Raw genomic sequence first — 13924 nt, 5'->3', positions numbered from 1 at the left:
GACACAATTATGCTAGGATCATATAATCATTTCGCTGCCTTTAATCCAATCAAATGGAGAGACATTCCCCTCTCGATTCAAGCATTTTAAGTCTCTCCCCAGCGATTCAAACGCAGGAAAAAGCATGTGGGACGGGCGTTGTTTCTGTGTCTTATATGTGGGTGTGTGCATAAGCATTTATTTATTTCTTTATTCATGTCCATGTAGTGTACATTGGAAGTGGTGACCCTTCCGAGAGCTGCATGCAACGAAATTTCATTTTAATATACGCCGATTTAATGTGCATTCCAGGTGACAATAGAGTTATTCTAAAGTTCCTTAAGTTTTTAAAAAGTACTATGGAACAACTCCCGGAGTTGACGTCCACGCGCGACTTAAACCCGCCGAGATTGAAGAAAGAAAAGGCGGCGTTAAGGAACGCAAGAAGGCCCACGTGACTTGCCCTTTTGCCGTTTAGGTCAGGGGTCTCCAACCTTGGCAACTTTAAGATTTGTGGACTTTAACTCCCAGAATTCCTCAGCCGAGGAATTCTGGGAGTTGAAGTCCACGAGTCTTAAATGTTGCCAAGGTTGGAGATCCTTGCCTTAGGTTTGGGGCGGGGTGGGGGTCGCGTGCGGAATCTCGCCAACGCAGCGGCGCCAATTCTGATTGGTTCTGAGCCTCCTCCCTCCCTCCCTCCCTCCCTCCCACCCCCCCGGCATGCCAAGGGAAGCTTCGTCGCGCCGCGCCAAAAATGAAATGGAAGAACGGAGCCAAACGAGGCGAAGGGATTGAGGGGCGGCCGATCGGGGACGCTTTGAGGCTTTCGGTCGGATACGTTTTCACTTCTCTCTCCTTCTGCGTTCGGCGGTAACTGAGACTTTAAACTTCCAAAGCGAAGCGTTCAGGAGACCAACAATAATAATAATAATAATCTAGCCGAGTCTCCCCGCGGAATAGCCGAGGATTGATTGATTTTCTTTCTTTCTTTCTTTCTTTCTTTCTTTCTTTCTTTCTTTCTTTCTTTCTTTCTTTCTTTCTTTCTTTCTTTCTTTCTTTCTTTCTTTCTTTCTTTCTTTCTTTCTTTCTTTCTTTCTTTCTTTCTTTCTTTCTTTCTTTCTTTCTTTCTTTCTTTCTCTTCCTCTTCCTCTTCTTTCCTCAAACAGATGAACACCGAGCTTTATGGGAATAACTTTTTGCCCTAAGTCACAGATGCCAGATATAGGTTGACCATCTTCCCTGATGATTGGATTAAACTCCTTAAAAAAATTGACTCAGTGCAGTGTGCTTGGGTAGTGAAAAAGTGCAGTGTGCTTGGGTAGTGAAAAAGAAAGGAGGGGGGTCCTCTGATTAACGACAGTTTTATTCCATGTTTTCTTTAAATAGTTACCTGTACAGGTGGTCCTCGACTTTCAACAGTTCGCTTAGTGACGGCTCAAACTTACAAGGACAGTGAAAAAAGTGATTTATGACAGTTTTTCCACACTTACGACTGTTGCAGCATCCCCATGGTCACGTGATTGACATACAGACGCTTGACAGCTGACTCTCATTTATGACGGTGGCAGTGTCCTGGAGTCATGTGATCACCTTTTGTGGTCTTCCGACAAGCAACGTTAATTAGGAAACCAGATTCACTTAACAATGTGTTACTAATTTAACAACCGCAGTGGTTCATTTGCCACAAATGTGGCAGGAAAAGTGGTAAAATGGGGACAAAGTCACTTAACTAGATTTCTCACGTAGCAACATAAATGTTGGGCTCAATTGTGGTCATAGGTCAAGGACTACCTGTGTAATTTTTTTAAAAATGATTTTGGGCTTGTAGTGAAATGGTGTCTTGGTGCAGTGCTATCAAAATGTATTTGAAGGTAACCCTGATTGTATTAATTGATTCCTAAATAGGTTTGCAACACGTATTTGGATATTTTTTGTGTGCTACGCTTATTGGATCCAATTCCAACAATCATGGATTTACCACATTAGCGAACAATTGAAGTTCCTCTAAATCAGTCTAACTTTCTACAGTAGTTAACAGGTCAGGGATAAGGAACTGAAATTTTCTAAATGTTATTGAAATGCTATTCTTAGAGGCCCAGTTACTAACTGGAAATGATCATTCGATATTGAAGATTCATATATGAGCTTATCAATAATATTACAGGTTTCATTTGGGCCTGATATATTGTGTGAATCTACTGTTTGCCATTTGTAAACAAAAGTGTAAAACATTGTCCAAAAGTAACTAATTGTGATTTATTGAATAAAACAGTTAAACCATGGTTTAGTTTGTTTTAAAGACTTAGATGGTTCTTTAGCTTTGGGGCATATAGAGGGACTAGACATCAGGAACCTGAAGTAAACTGCTATTTATAATAATCTGCAAATACCAGCATAGAACCAAATCGATGTCTGCCTTAATAACTACTTAAAAATTAATGTGTGTTACACATGTATTGTCTTGATTCAAAATGCAGAGCTATTAAAATGCCAAGATGAGTACTGAGCCAAGCAGGAAAGGTTCTGGACGAGGAGGAGGTGGTTTTCAAAGGTGGAGAAGAGGAAGATGGCAAGGGAGAGGAAAAGGAAGCGGACAGAGAGAAAACTGGAAAAATGCTGGCGAAAAATTAGTGTTGGGTATGTTAATTCCACAAGTTTATTCATTTATTTATAGCATTCCTATGATTGCCCAAATCAAGAAGCCCGACTGAGCAGTGTACAAAAATTACCTAACCCAGGAAAACAATACGTACCATTAACACCCCCCCCCCCCGCTTATGTTGCTAAAACAATGAAATGGCAAGCAAAAATAAAATATATTTTAACTCAACCAGTTGAAAACTCTGCTTATCTTTGGCTGCCTTCCTTGTCCTTCCTGGGGGCCAACCATATATGGGGGGATGGGACTAATTCCAAAAGGAAGGGGCTGCCACCAAGAAGGCACACCTCATGAAGTGACATTGTTTCAGTAAAAATGAATGTTTTCATTCTAGAATGTTTCAATCAAAGTCATTCCAAATTACATCTCAGGACCTTTCCTGCATGATCTTATTTGCTTTGGAGGCTTAAAAAAGTTTCTGATTTTTAAAAAAATAATAGCTTATAATAGCATAATACAATGCCAGAAGCCTGGATTATTATGCTATAATTTAGATAAAACTTTTAAAACTGAATCTTATGTTCAAGCTGTCCCTCTGTACAGTACAGGGAGTTATTACCTTTATCATTTTAAATGCAGTATTTGCAGCTACAGTATGTTGCATATAAATTGCTGTTAATGACAAATTTAAAATGCTCAATTTTATCACTAACTTTTTGAGGGGGTACTTTTCAGCGCAACCTCATCTTATTCAAACAACGCTGGACCAGGCTACTCCATATAAAGGCTGGAAATTTTATTTCTCTGAAGGTGAGGTCTTCCTTTCCTTGTACATGGTACATTTGAGAGCTGGCTAGGATTGGAATTAAAAAGCTGTAGGTCGTGATGCTCTGGGAGACCATGAGCAAATTTTGAGAACAGGGTCACTTTTTTTAAAAAAAGATTTGTACACTCTTATGCTTGGATCGCTGGCAGAAATTATTCCTGTTCTGTCTACATAAATTCCTTCTCTGCCTGAATGAGGCAACCAAGACTGGAGTATCAGCCTTATGCTGGATTGTTAGAGGCACATACTGTATATCGACATAAATTACAACAGATTGAAGAAGTCGAGTGGGTGTGATGAAATAACAAGCAGGTGGTATATTTTAGTATTACAACCTCACTTTAAAAGTGAGAAAGGGCTAGTATGGCATAGTGTTGGAGATGGACTAGGAGTTGGGGGGGACCAGATTCTATTCATCCTTTGGGTACAGAAGCCATTCCCTCTCAGCTCTTATCAACCACAAACTCTGCAACAAGCCAAATGAAAAACAAGATTTATTGCATATCTCTGGTATGATATAAAAAATAAAATGCAAGTAGAATACTTTTCTCTAAACATTTGGATTTGCATATGTAGTAGTACTGTTTGTTTCATGCACAAATAATATGGTTCGTGTAAGTTGTGCTGTTTGCAGTAAAGAAACCTATTTATATTTAAAAAAATGATGTAATATTTTGAAAGGCACGCAAGTTAAAACTGAGTCACCCTATCAGGAATAAATGGAATATGTGCTTTATAATAAGTTCACAAACTTTTAATTTTTTAAATATAACTACTCTAAAACACAATGGCACCATACTGAGTTTCCTTGTTATGCAATTCAATAGTTTTAATATGTATGATGAAGTAAACCTGTGTTCAATGAAACATTAACATCGTATCATTCCTATGCATGCTAAACAGCCTGTAGTTGGATTTCACACACTGTGCTAACCTTAATTTCATTGGTCTTGGTCTAGCATGTGAATTCTCTCATTACAACTTACTACTACATCACATGACGGTTAAATCCTGGTTTATCATGTGTATTCTATTACTTATTTTTGGCACACCTAAAACTTCATAAAATGAAGCTACTGTATAAGATTTCTCTCTGGCATGTAGCTTCATTAATTATGATAACTGCAGTCAAAGTAATGCTTGTAAGATAAAAGATGGTCTATAAGACAAAATTATATTTACCTGAAGAAATTAAATTCTCAATGCTGTAAATATTAATGGAGTGTCTTTAAATCCTCAGGAGAACTTTTTAAAGCTGCAGCTAAATATATTGTTATGTTAAAGTATATTAAAGATTGGCTTGTAAAATCAATGTTTGTTGATTAATATGTTCTTATGTGTTCAATGTTATCTATAGTCATAACTATATTAACTGTATTAATCAAAATTCTCCAATTCAGCATATGAGATCAACTCACCTTTTGTTCAGAAGATTGTAGCTTTTGAAACTTTTTTCAAATCTCGAATAGAGTTTTATGATAAGGTAAGTTATTAGACTATATGTTGTTTGGGATACTTTTGTTTTCTGATATGTTGAGGGAATCCATGGATCCTGGTATTTATGAGGATTTAATTGTATTTTTTTAAAGAGAATTTTGCAAATTGATTCTGTCAGACCCGTTTGAAAATTTATTTAATCTTATTCTTCAGCCCTCCGTGGTCTGATTTTTTAATGCTAAGATTTGGATGGATGGACAAATAGAGGATTTTTTTTTAGAAAATAAGGAAGTCTTGTCCTGAACTGTACCCATTTTTCTGTTCATATATTTAATTACTTGCATAGCGTGTGTTAAACTTTCAGTCAAATTTATCTGATTTTTATAGCATATATTAGTGGTGTTGCTAGGTTCAATGAACAAAGAATTTATGAGAACATCCTCATATAATGCAGATGATGCATATTTTGGAATATGAGGTAGTTAAATCAACCATTGGTATTTTTAGTAAAATATTTTTCTTTAATATTTGAGAATGCTTGAACAGCTTATAACTATGATTAAAATAATATGTAATGGAGTAAACAACAAATAGAATTGTAACTATTGAACACAAATTCACACGCCTCTATTTTATAGGATGAAGTAGAAAGAAAAGGAAGTATTCTTGTGGATTATAAGGAACTGATATGTGATAAAGAACTAGTGGAATCATTACCTGATGTTGCTGTTGAATTAAGAGATACACCACAAAGAATATTGGACTGCATGGGACTGGCCATTCATCAGGTAAATGCACTAGACAAATAATAAGATATTTTTACATTCCAAAACCTTATTATTCACAAAATACAAATCTTATCTAAGAACAATTATATTTACACTTTATATAAAGAAAGGAACAATTCCTACATAAACACATCTTAAAATAATCCTGGCTGAATTCAACTAAACTTAGAAATTTACATAAAGTTTGAGCCCAAATCTTAAAATAACTATTTAGTTTATATTCTTGGGGTAAATGACGTGACAATAAAAATGGGAGGATTATGAATATTTTATAACTGCTTGGCAGTGAAATGCTGCAGATGTGGGTTAAGCAAGATTCCCTATGTTTTGTAAAGCAGGCTAGCAAGAACAATATGAATTAAAGCAGTCCCATTGTTTAGAGGTGTCATAGTTGTTTCGAAAGCTGTTTGAGTATCTGCACATGTTGCATGCACAGTACTTTTGCTGACATTCACATCAGAATTCTCACACAAAAGCAGATGAAAACTAGACACAGCTGCATTAGGACTTCTTTACAAGAAGCCTCTAAAGAATCTCAATTGTGGGGATTGGGAGATCTTTTGGAATAGTATAGCAGGGATGATGCATACTACAGTGGAAAAGAAAAATAAATTACAAGACAAGTTTCCATTTGATAGTTAAAAGCACCATCTGATTCTAAAAATGATATTTCTATATTAATTATTTGGTTCCACCACAAAATCGTGGAGGACAAAATCGCGCTCGACGAAAGCGCGCATTTGACGTCATCACAGTGCGACGAAAACATCGCGCTGTGATCGAAAAATGTAAAAATAAAGCAAAAACCTTACCCTAACCCCCCCAAACCTAACCCTAAACCTAACCCTTAACCTAACCCTAAATCTAACCCTAAACGTAACCCTTAACCTAACGCTAAACCTAATGCTAACCCTTAACCTAACGCTAAACGTAACCCTAACGCTCTAAACCTAACCCTAACCCTTAACCTAACCCTAATCCTAACCCTAAACCTAACCCTTACCTTTATGTGAATTGGCTTGCTTTAATTTTATTTTTATTTCAATTTTTAATTTTTTTCGTCGCGCTGTGATGACGTCAAATGCACGCTTTCGTCGAGTGCGATTTTGTCCTCCGCGGTTTTGACGGGTCACGAATTATTTAATGGAACTCAGGCAGTTTCTTTTTTCTTCTCTAAGGTATTGATCAAAGACCTTGAAAAGCATGCTGCAAAGCTGCAAGAGCAAGAAGGGCTGCCCATTGACGAAGAGCCTATTATAAATATGCCACTTATTCATGCAAGGTATCTATTTTAGTTATTCAATTATGAGAAAAACTGAAAATGTTTTAAAACATTTTGCAAACTTTCTTATATATGAATACAAGACATTTTTGGAAAAAAAAATGATAGCATAAGAAATCCTAGAAAAAATTAATAATATTACTAATTTCTAGAGTATTACAGAAAGCTGGTTTACCACTTGTACCAGTCATATTGTCAGGTACTGAGGATTTAATAGCTGCCAACTGATGTAAGGTTGTAATCTGTAATCTGTGAGCTGATGCAATGAGGATAATGCAAGGAGGTGTCTATATATAGGTGGCCATTAGAGGGCATGTCCCTCTCTTGTCGTGTATCTCATTTCTCTCCTTGTGTCCATAGCTGAGTGGTAAGGGATTTATCTACCAATGTGTTTGTCTGTATATATGTATTGTCTAACGGCTTTATTAATTGTCAAGGCTTTGTGTGCTGTGTACTATGTTTTGCTCCTGTTTATCTCATAATAATAGTCATTCTGCCAAAATTCTGACACATATTGACCAAATTGTGGATTGGCCCCAGTCAATGCTAGGATTGTTTTTACCTGGTGCAAAGAGCCAATTTATCACACAAGGCAGGGAATTGCAACCTCTTTATTCTGTGCAGCAACAAAGTGGTGTTCTTGGGATCCAAATCACAAATCAAGAACCTCTGGAAAAATACAGTAAATTACCGTAGTTTTTATACATAAAAAAAAAACCACGCAAAAATCACATCATGACTAGCAAGCAATAGGCAACAACTAGTAAATTATTCATACCACTGGTAGCTGGCCTTCTCAGAAGGTGGGTTCATTGGTAAAATATTGTAGTCCTTGTCCTTGTCATTCTGTCTCTAATTTATAGCTGAGTATACAAATTTTTCTAGATAATTTATCTACAGAAGGAAAGGAAAGTTGGCTTTAAATCTACTGCTTCTGAGGGAAAGGATGGCATTTTTTTATATAATAGCAACCACATGATCTTCCCAGGAATGTGTAAGGCAGAGCAAGCTGCTAAAAAGGGAAACAGATGAAAATGCAGTTTCTTTGACTCAAGCCTACTATACCAGTCCTTCCCTCGCCTACCATAATTGAAATCATGAGCAGTAATATTATTGTTGCATATAGGAATAATTTCTCTGCCCACATTTATATTTATCAACAAGGCATACTTCGTTCAGAGAAATAGCTTGATAAGAGTGCATCTTTCTGTTTATTTGACTTGTGAGGACAAATATTTTTTTCATTTCTACTTTATATCAAATGCAATTTTCTATTTTCTCTCCTCTGGGAAGCTATTCTATTGAAACCATAGACATCTGTCAGGTTACTCATGAATCACTCAGAAATAACATACTTCAGAGAAGTACGTTACTTAGAAATAGACCTAAAAATTAAATGGGCTTAAGTGTGCCTGAAATAGCCCTTCTCCAGAATGCAATCTTGGGTTTTAGTCTGCCTGAATGCAAGCAGTATGAATTTCCATTCAGACCATCTAGCAGTAATTATTTTCTGCCTTGAAGGATATTGCTTTGAAAAGATCTCATCATTGTACCAATCCGTGGAAGGACTTTTTCCATTATGTCTTTGCAGAAATTGCTATATAATTGGAATGATGTATTACAGCTTGAAAAGTCTAATTTTATTTGAAGTAGCGGGGCTAAACATTTCAAGACATTAATGAATGTTTTGATTTTTTGTACCATTGGATTTATTATTTTCTGGAAGGCATATGATTATGATATTATAAAGGTTCCTAAGCTGAATGTAACAATTATATTATGTAAGAATAAGTTAATAAAGAAAAACCTTCCCAGGAAGATTTATGTTTAATATTCTGATTAACTATTAAAATGCATTAATATCCAAATGCATACATATATGCAACTTTTCTCTGAATTTCTCTGAATTTTGGTCTGCTAAAATAATTTTCGGTATAAATGAAAGTGGATACATAGAAATAAGTTTTTACAATTATAATCGATTTGTGTTAAGACTGATTCATAATAGAAAAATGTTATTTTAACATATGTAGTATATTTTTCTAGAAAAAAATAAAGCATTGGCTTCATGTAGAGAAAATTTAATTCAGTTTCATTTAAATCCATGACACATGTAAGTAATGATAAATCAATTTTTTTATTACCACTCTAATCTACCTATGCACACACCGTTGTTTTCACCAATTGTTATTATATGAATAGTACTATTTTAAACATGATGAACTCCCACTGAATTATCCGTATATTTATTTAATTTGAATATGTTTTCATATTTTTTAGAGTGTACAACTATGATCCAATTACTCAAATTAAGAATATTCGAGCTAATTGCTATGGGAAGTATGTTGCTTTACGTGGGACTGTTGTGCGTGTTAGTAACATTAAACCTATCTGCACCAAGATGGCCTTTATATGCAGTACCTGTGGAAATACTCAGAGTTTCCCTCTCCCTGATGGAAAATACACTCTTCCAACCAAGGTAATTAAAAAAGCCCTCAAATCAAAACTGCTACCTCCTCCTTTTTTCTGAGTAGTATTTAAAGTTTTCATGATGTGCTGTTTACTGCACATTTAAGGACACACATCTGTTCTGACCCCCTCCTCCGTCCAGTAACGAATGCTGAGACAAGCTTAGCTGGAATGCCACAACACTTTATTAGCAGCAAACATAAATCTTGGTGGCTGAAAGCCCAAGCACGATGAACAGATAAAGAACCTTGGCAGCAACCCAGACTCCGACAGATACAGATAACAGCTTCTCCAGCGTTGATAATTAAGTTGAATCCTGCAACCAGACTCCTCCCAGAGTCTCTCCTTAAATACTACCTTGAGAGGAGCCTAATTACAACCACCTGGGTCCAATTATCTTCTGTACCTGCGTAGTTGTTCTCTACGTCAATCTGCCTGCCGTTGCCGGGCGTCCAGGACCAACTCCCTTGTCTCTTCCCCACTGCTCCAAGACCTGACGTCAGGAGCACACTCCCTTTGGCTTTCACCGCTGCTCCATGCCTCAGGCGCCTCCTGGTGGCCAACCAGCCTCTCTGATCCCTGCTCGGAGTCGGAACCCTGTCCAGGGTCCTCCACATCTTCCAGAGCCAACTCATAAGGCCCCTCGCTGTCGGAGTCTGTTTGCAGCTCCAACGGCTCCTGCTGGGCCACAACACTCATCATACCTTGGTGAATGGATTTTGCAAATTGTAATTCATTTTAGGAGTATTCTTTATGATGGAAAAAAAAATCAAGCATAAGTGCAAGCCTCCCCAAAACATATCCAACAAATGTGGCTCACAACAAATATGGTTGTGATATAAACTTTCTTTTGTGCTAAATTTGAACATTAATCTATTTCAGTGTTCTTTGCCTGAATGTCATGGACGATCCTTCACTGCAGATAGAAGTTCTCCTTACACAGTTACAGTGGACTGGCAGTCGATTAAGTAAATATATATTATTACTGTAATATTTTGGAAATTTGGAAATTTAGAATATTTACAGTAAATGCAAGGAATTAATTATACAGTCTCTTTTATTGTAATGTTAAAAAGTTCCATTGAAAAATAATTCAATTCAAAGAAAATATCTCATTTTTTTCTATAAAGTTATCTAGAGATAGTAATCTCCTTCGTCTGTAAGATTGGTAGAGCCGAGGTGGCGCAGTGGTTAAATGCAGCACTGCAGGCTACTTCAGCTGACTGCAGTTCAGCCGTTCGGCTGTTCAAATCCCACTAGGCTCAAGGTTGACTCAGCCTTCCATCCTTCCGAGGTGGGTAAAATGAGGACCCGGATTGTTGTTGGGGGCAATATGCTGACTCTGTAAACCGCTTAGAGAGGGCTGAAAGCCCTATGAAGCGGTATATAAGTCTAACTATTGCTATTGCTATTGGTATTGTGAGAAATCTAGTGTGAACTTTGGCTACTTGTACTTCTCCTTTCTCCATAAGATTTGGATGCTTTTCTGAGATGCATATTTAGAGTAGAATTATTATTGGCCAAGTGTGATTGGACACACAAGGAATTTGTCTTTGATGCATATGCTCTCAGTGTACATAGGGAGAATAAAATACATTCATCAAGAATAAAAAGATACAACACTTAGTGATAGTCAAGGTTACTAATAAACTGTCAAATCATACTAGGAAACAAATAAAATAATATAAATTGAAATATACAAGCAACATGGTTATAGTCATAAGTGGGAAGAAATAGATACTAGGAAGGAAGAGAAGAATAATAGTAATACAGTCTTAGTAAATTATTTGACAGTGTTGTGGGAATTAGTTATAATCTTTGATTCATATTTCATTTAACCCTATCTTCAGCTCTGAGAAGTGTTTGCAAAAAATATATTGGTATTCCAAAACCAAAGGAAAAGCCAGAAAGCTTGTTTTGATCTATCTATATACTGTATGCTCAATATTTTATAAATCTTAATTCTCCTCCATCAGTGGTATCATATCTTTTTTTGTTAACTTGTTATTCCAGAATTCAAGAACACATGTCAGATGATCAGCGAGAAGCTGGGAGAATTCCTCGGACTATAGAATGTGAATTGGTTCATGATCTTGTGGACAGTTGTGTTCCAGGCGATGTGATTACTGTTGCAGGAATTGTCAAGGTATCGAACACGGAAGAAGGTGAACTACATCAACTTTTATGTATTGACATCTGTACAGTATTTTTATACATTTTTGAAAATGGCTATTCATTCAGTTGTCTATGTGTATATTTGTATATTGCCCAATTAGTGGGCCAAAGTAAAAATTAGTTTCAAAGACTAATTTGTCATGAGATTTAAATTAAAACAAAGAGATCAGTATGTTGGTACACAACTAATTGAAAACAGTGTTTTCAAAGAGAAACTGCCCTTAGTTCTTTTCTTCTGGGTAGTGAGGGCAGCTGAAGCCAAGAGTTGCTATATGTTTAGTTGCAGAGCAGGCTTCTGGAACAGTGTCCTTCATAGTATTCAAGATGGTGAAAAATCAACGTTTCCAGAGACCATTGTAACTAAACACAGTTTTAGCTGTTTTTGTATTTTTATCTTACAGTTACTTTATCTTAGTTTATTTGGATCTTGTAGTTTATTTTATTTACTGGTTTTTAAGATTTATTGTGGCTATTTTAATGCTTCTCCATCACATAAGTCTCCAAGTATCACTTGGATTATGATGAGGTACAAATACAGTAAATAAATAAATATACTTTATAAAGCAGGACAGTTAAAGCCGTGTAATAAAGGAAAATACGTTTAGCTCAGGGGTGGGTTTCAACCGGTTCGCGGCGGTCCCCGCGAACCGGTTGGTCGGCGAACCCGGAAGTAAGTAACTTCCAGGAACGGCAAAGGGCCCACCCTCCCGCCCGCGCTCCTTACCGGTCTTTGAAGGCTTCTGTGCTTCCACGCAGGCGCATGGCATATACAGCGCCTGCACGATTCTCCGTGAGCAGCTGGAGCATCGCGCAGGCGCTAAGACGCATGCGTGAACTGCACGCGTGCACGAGGACACCGCTGCCCCCGTTCCAACCGAACCGGTTGGAACGGGATTAGCAACCCACCACTGGTTTAGCTCCAGGTTGACGTTTCATTACACAAACCAGGTAACAACCTAAGTTACATCTTAAAGCAGAAAAATGATCATGATCTTTCTATTGATATTTTAACAGGAGCATCAAGAAATAAAAATGATAAATGTGTCTTCCTATTATACATTGAAGCAAACTCCATCAGTAATACAAAAGGCCAGAAAATCAAGAATTATGAACATGGATTAAACCAGCAAGGATGCATGGAGTTTTCTCTTAAAGATCTTTATGCAGTCCAAGAAATCCAAGCTGAAGAGAATCTGTTCAAGCTTATTGTCAGGTATGTCATTTATTGCAAGTTAGGGGACTAACAACAATGGGGTATCTGTCTTACCATATCAATCAGATATATAAGATATATAAATCAGCAAAACAAGAAAATGTAGGTGTTTTAAACGTGATAATAGAACTATTGAGAGCCAGCATGGTGCAGGTGTTAAGCTGTTTGATTGGTGTTGGGGAACTGCCAACACAGGTCCACTTATGGCTTTGTAAGTGAGTTGGAGCCAATCATTCTCTGTTAATTCCACCTTTCTCACAGGTAGCGTTGTGGTTGAAAAAAATAGGAGGGAAAGTTATGTCTGTCTCTTCCCCCCCCCCCCTTTTGAAAGGCAAGATATGAATCTGACAACATTTTACCGCCCTGTTGAACGGATGCAGTAAAAAGCTTACTATGAGTTCTTACAGCATGATAGGAAATGGCAGATAATGCCATCCTCTGTGCTGCTGGCAAAATATGGCACTCTTGAAAAGCTTCAGATGTAGGAGATGATGTCAGTTATACCATTTTTGACAGCACAAACACCATTGTAGACAAAGCATGAGGCTTAAAAAAGTTACAATGTGTCAACTGACAATCTGTCTTTTAAATATTATTTTCAGTCTACAACTGATTTAAAACTAGGCTACAATGATTTATTTCTGTTGCTTATTTGTTATCTAAAAGGATAGTCTAAAGAGTACAGTACAAGAATTCTTTTTGTATAACATGTAAACATTTATACAAGTGTGGAAATCCTATCCAATCTAAAAGATAATGCTTTAGACACCTAAACTTAATTACGTTTAACTTGAATTGATTTCAGTGGCATAATAATAATTTATTAGATTTAGCGTGGCTATCAACTCCAAAAGTGTCTGGGTGGCTTTAATGTAGAATTAAAACAGTTAAAAACATTGCAACAAAATATTATTGCTACTATTATGATTAGTTGCACAGCCAGCCAGATGTTTAGACTGGATTTGGCATTGGTATCCACCTACTGAATCCTTCCTAAGGATCAGGGATAGGCAGATGTTGATACTTGATGGTATTAAAGGTATCATCACAAGATGCAAGCTGTTCCAACTAAAGCTGTATTTTACAATTGACTGCTAGTGATTTTGCAGTGTTAATTGTGTTCACATGTTTTGGGATTGCACCCAAGGTGCCTATT

General features: G+C 36.8%; 1 protein-coding gene across 2 annotated transcripts in view; it reads left to right on the top strand.

The window, feature by feature from the left end:
* The first annotated feature begins 2341 nt into the window (after positions 1-2341).
* MCM8 (minichromosome maintenance 8 homologous recombination repair factor) overlaps positions 2342-13924 on the top strand; it is a 37810-nt gene continuing 26227 nt past the window's right edge. Inside the window, exons 1-9 of one of the 2 annotated variants that reach the window (XM_087716879.1) lie at positions 2342-2616; positions 3314-3388; positions 4805-4887; positions 5480-5629; positions 6808-6911; positions 9192-9390; positions 10263-10348; positions 11394-11545; positions 12570-12768. In XM_087716879.1, coding sequence (XP_087573005.1) covers positions 2475-2616; positions 3314-3388; positions 4805-4887; positions 5480-5629; positions 6808-6911; positions 9192-9390; positions 10263-10348; positions 11394-11545; positions 12570-12768 — 1190 coding nt within the window. In that variant the 5' untranslated portion in view covers positions 2342-2474. The remainder of the gene's footprint in view (positions 2617-3313; positions 3389-4804; positions 4888-5479; positions 5630-6807; positions 6912-9191; positions 9391-10262; positions 10349-11393; positions 11546-12569; positions 12769-13924) is intronic. The other variant, XM_087716880.1, reaches the window with a different exon arrangement.

Source organism: Thamnophis sirtalis, unplaced genomic scaffold, assembly GCF_051295495.1.
Source record: "Thamnophis sirtalis isolate CommonGarterSnake01/CBP01778 unplaced genomic scaffold, rThaSir2_p1.2 scaffold_5, whole genome shotgun sequence".
In the NCBI taxonomy this organism is placed as follows: domain Eukaryota; kingdom Metazoa; phylum Chordata; class Lepidosauria; order Squamata; family Natricidae; genus Thamnophis; species Thamnophis sirtalis.
Note: the sequence above shows the minus strand (reverse complement) of the source record. Positions and strands in the feature narration are given on the sequence as shown.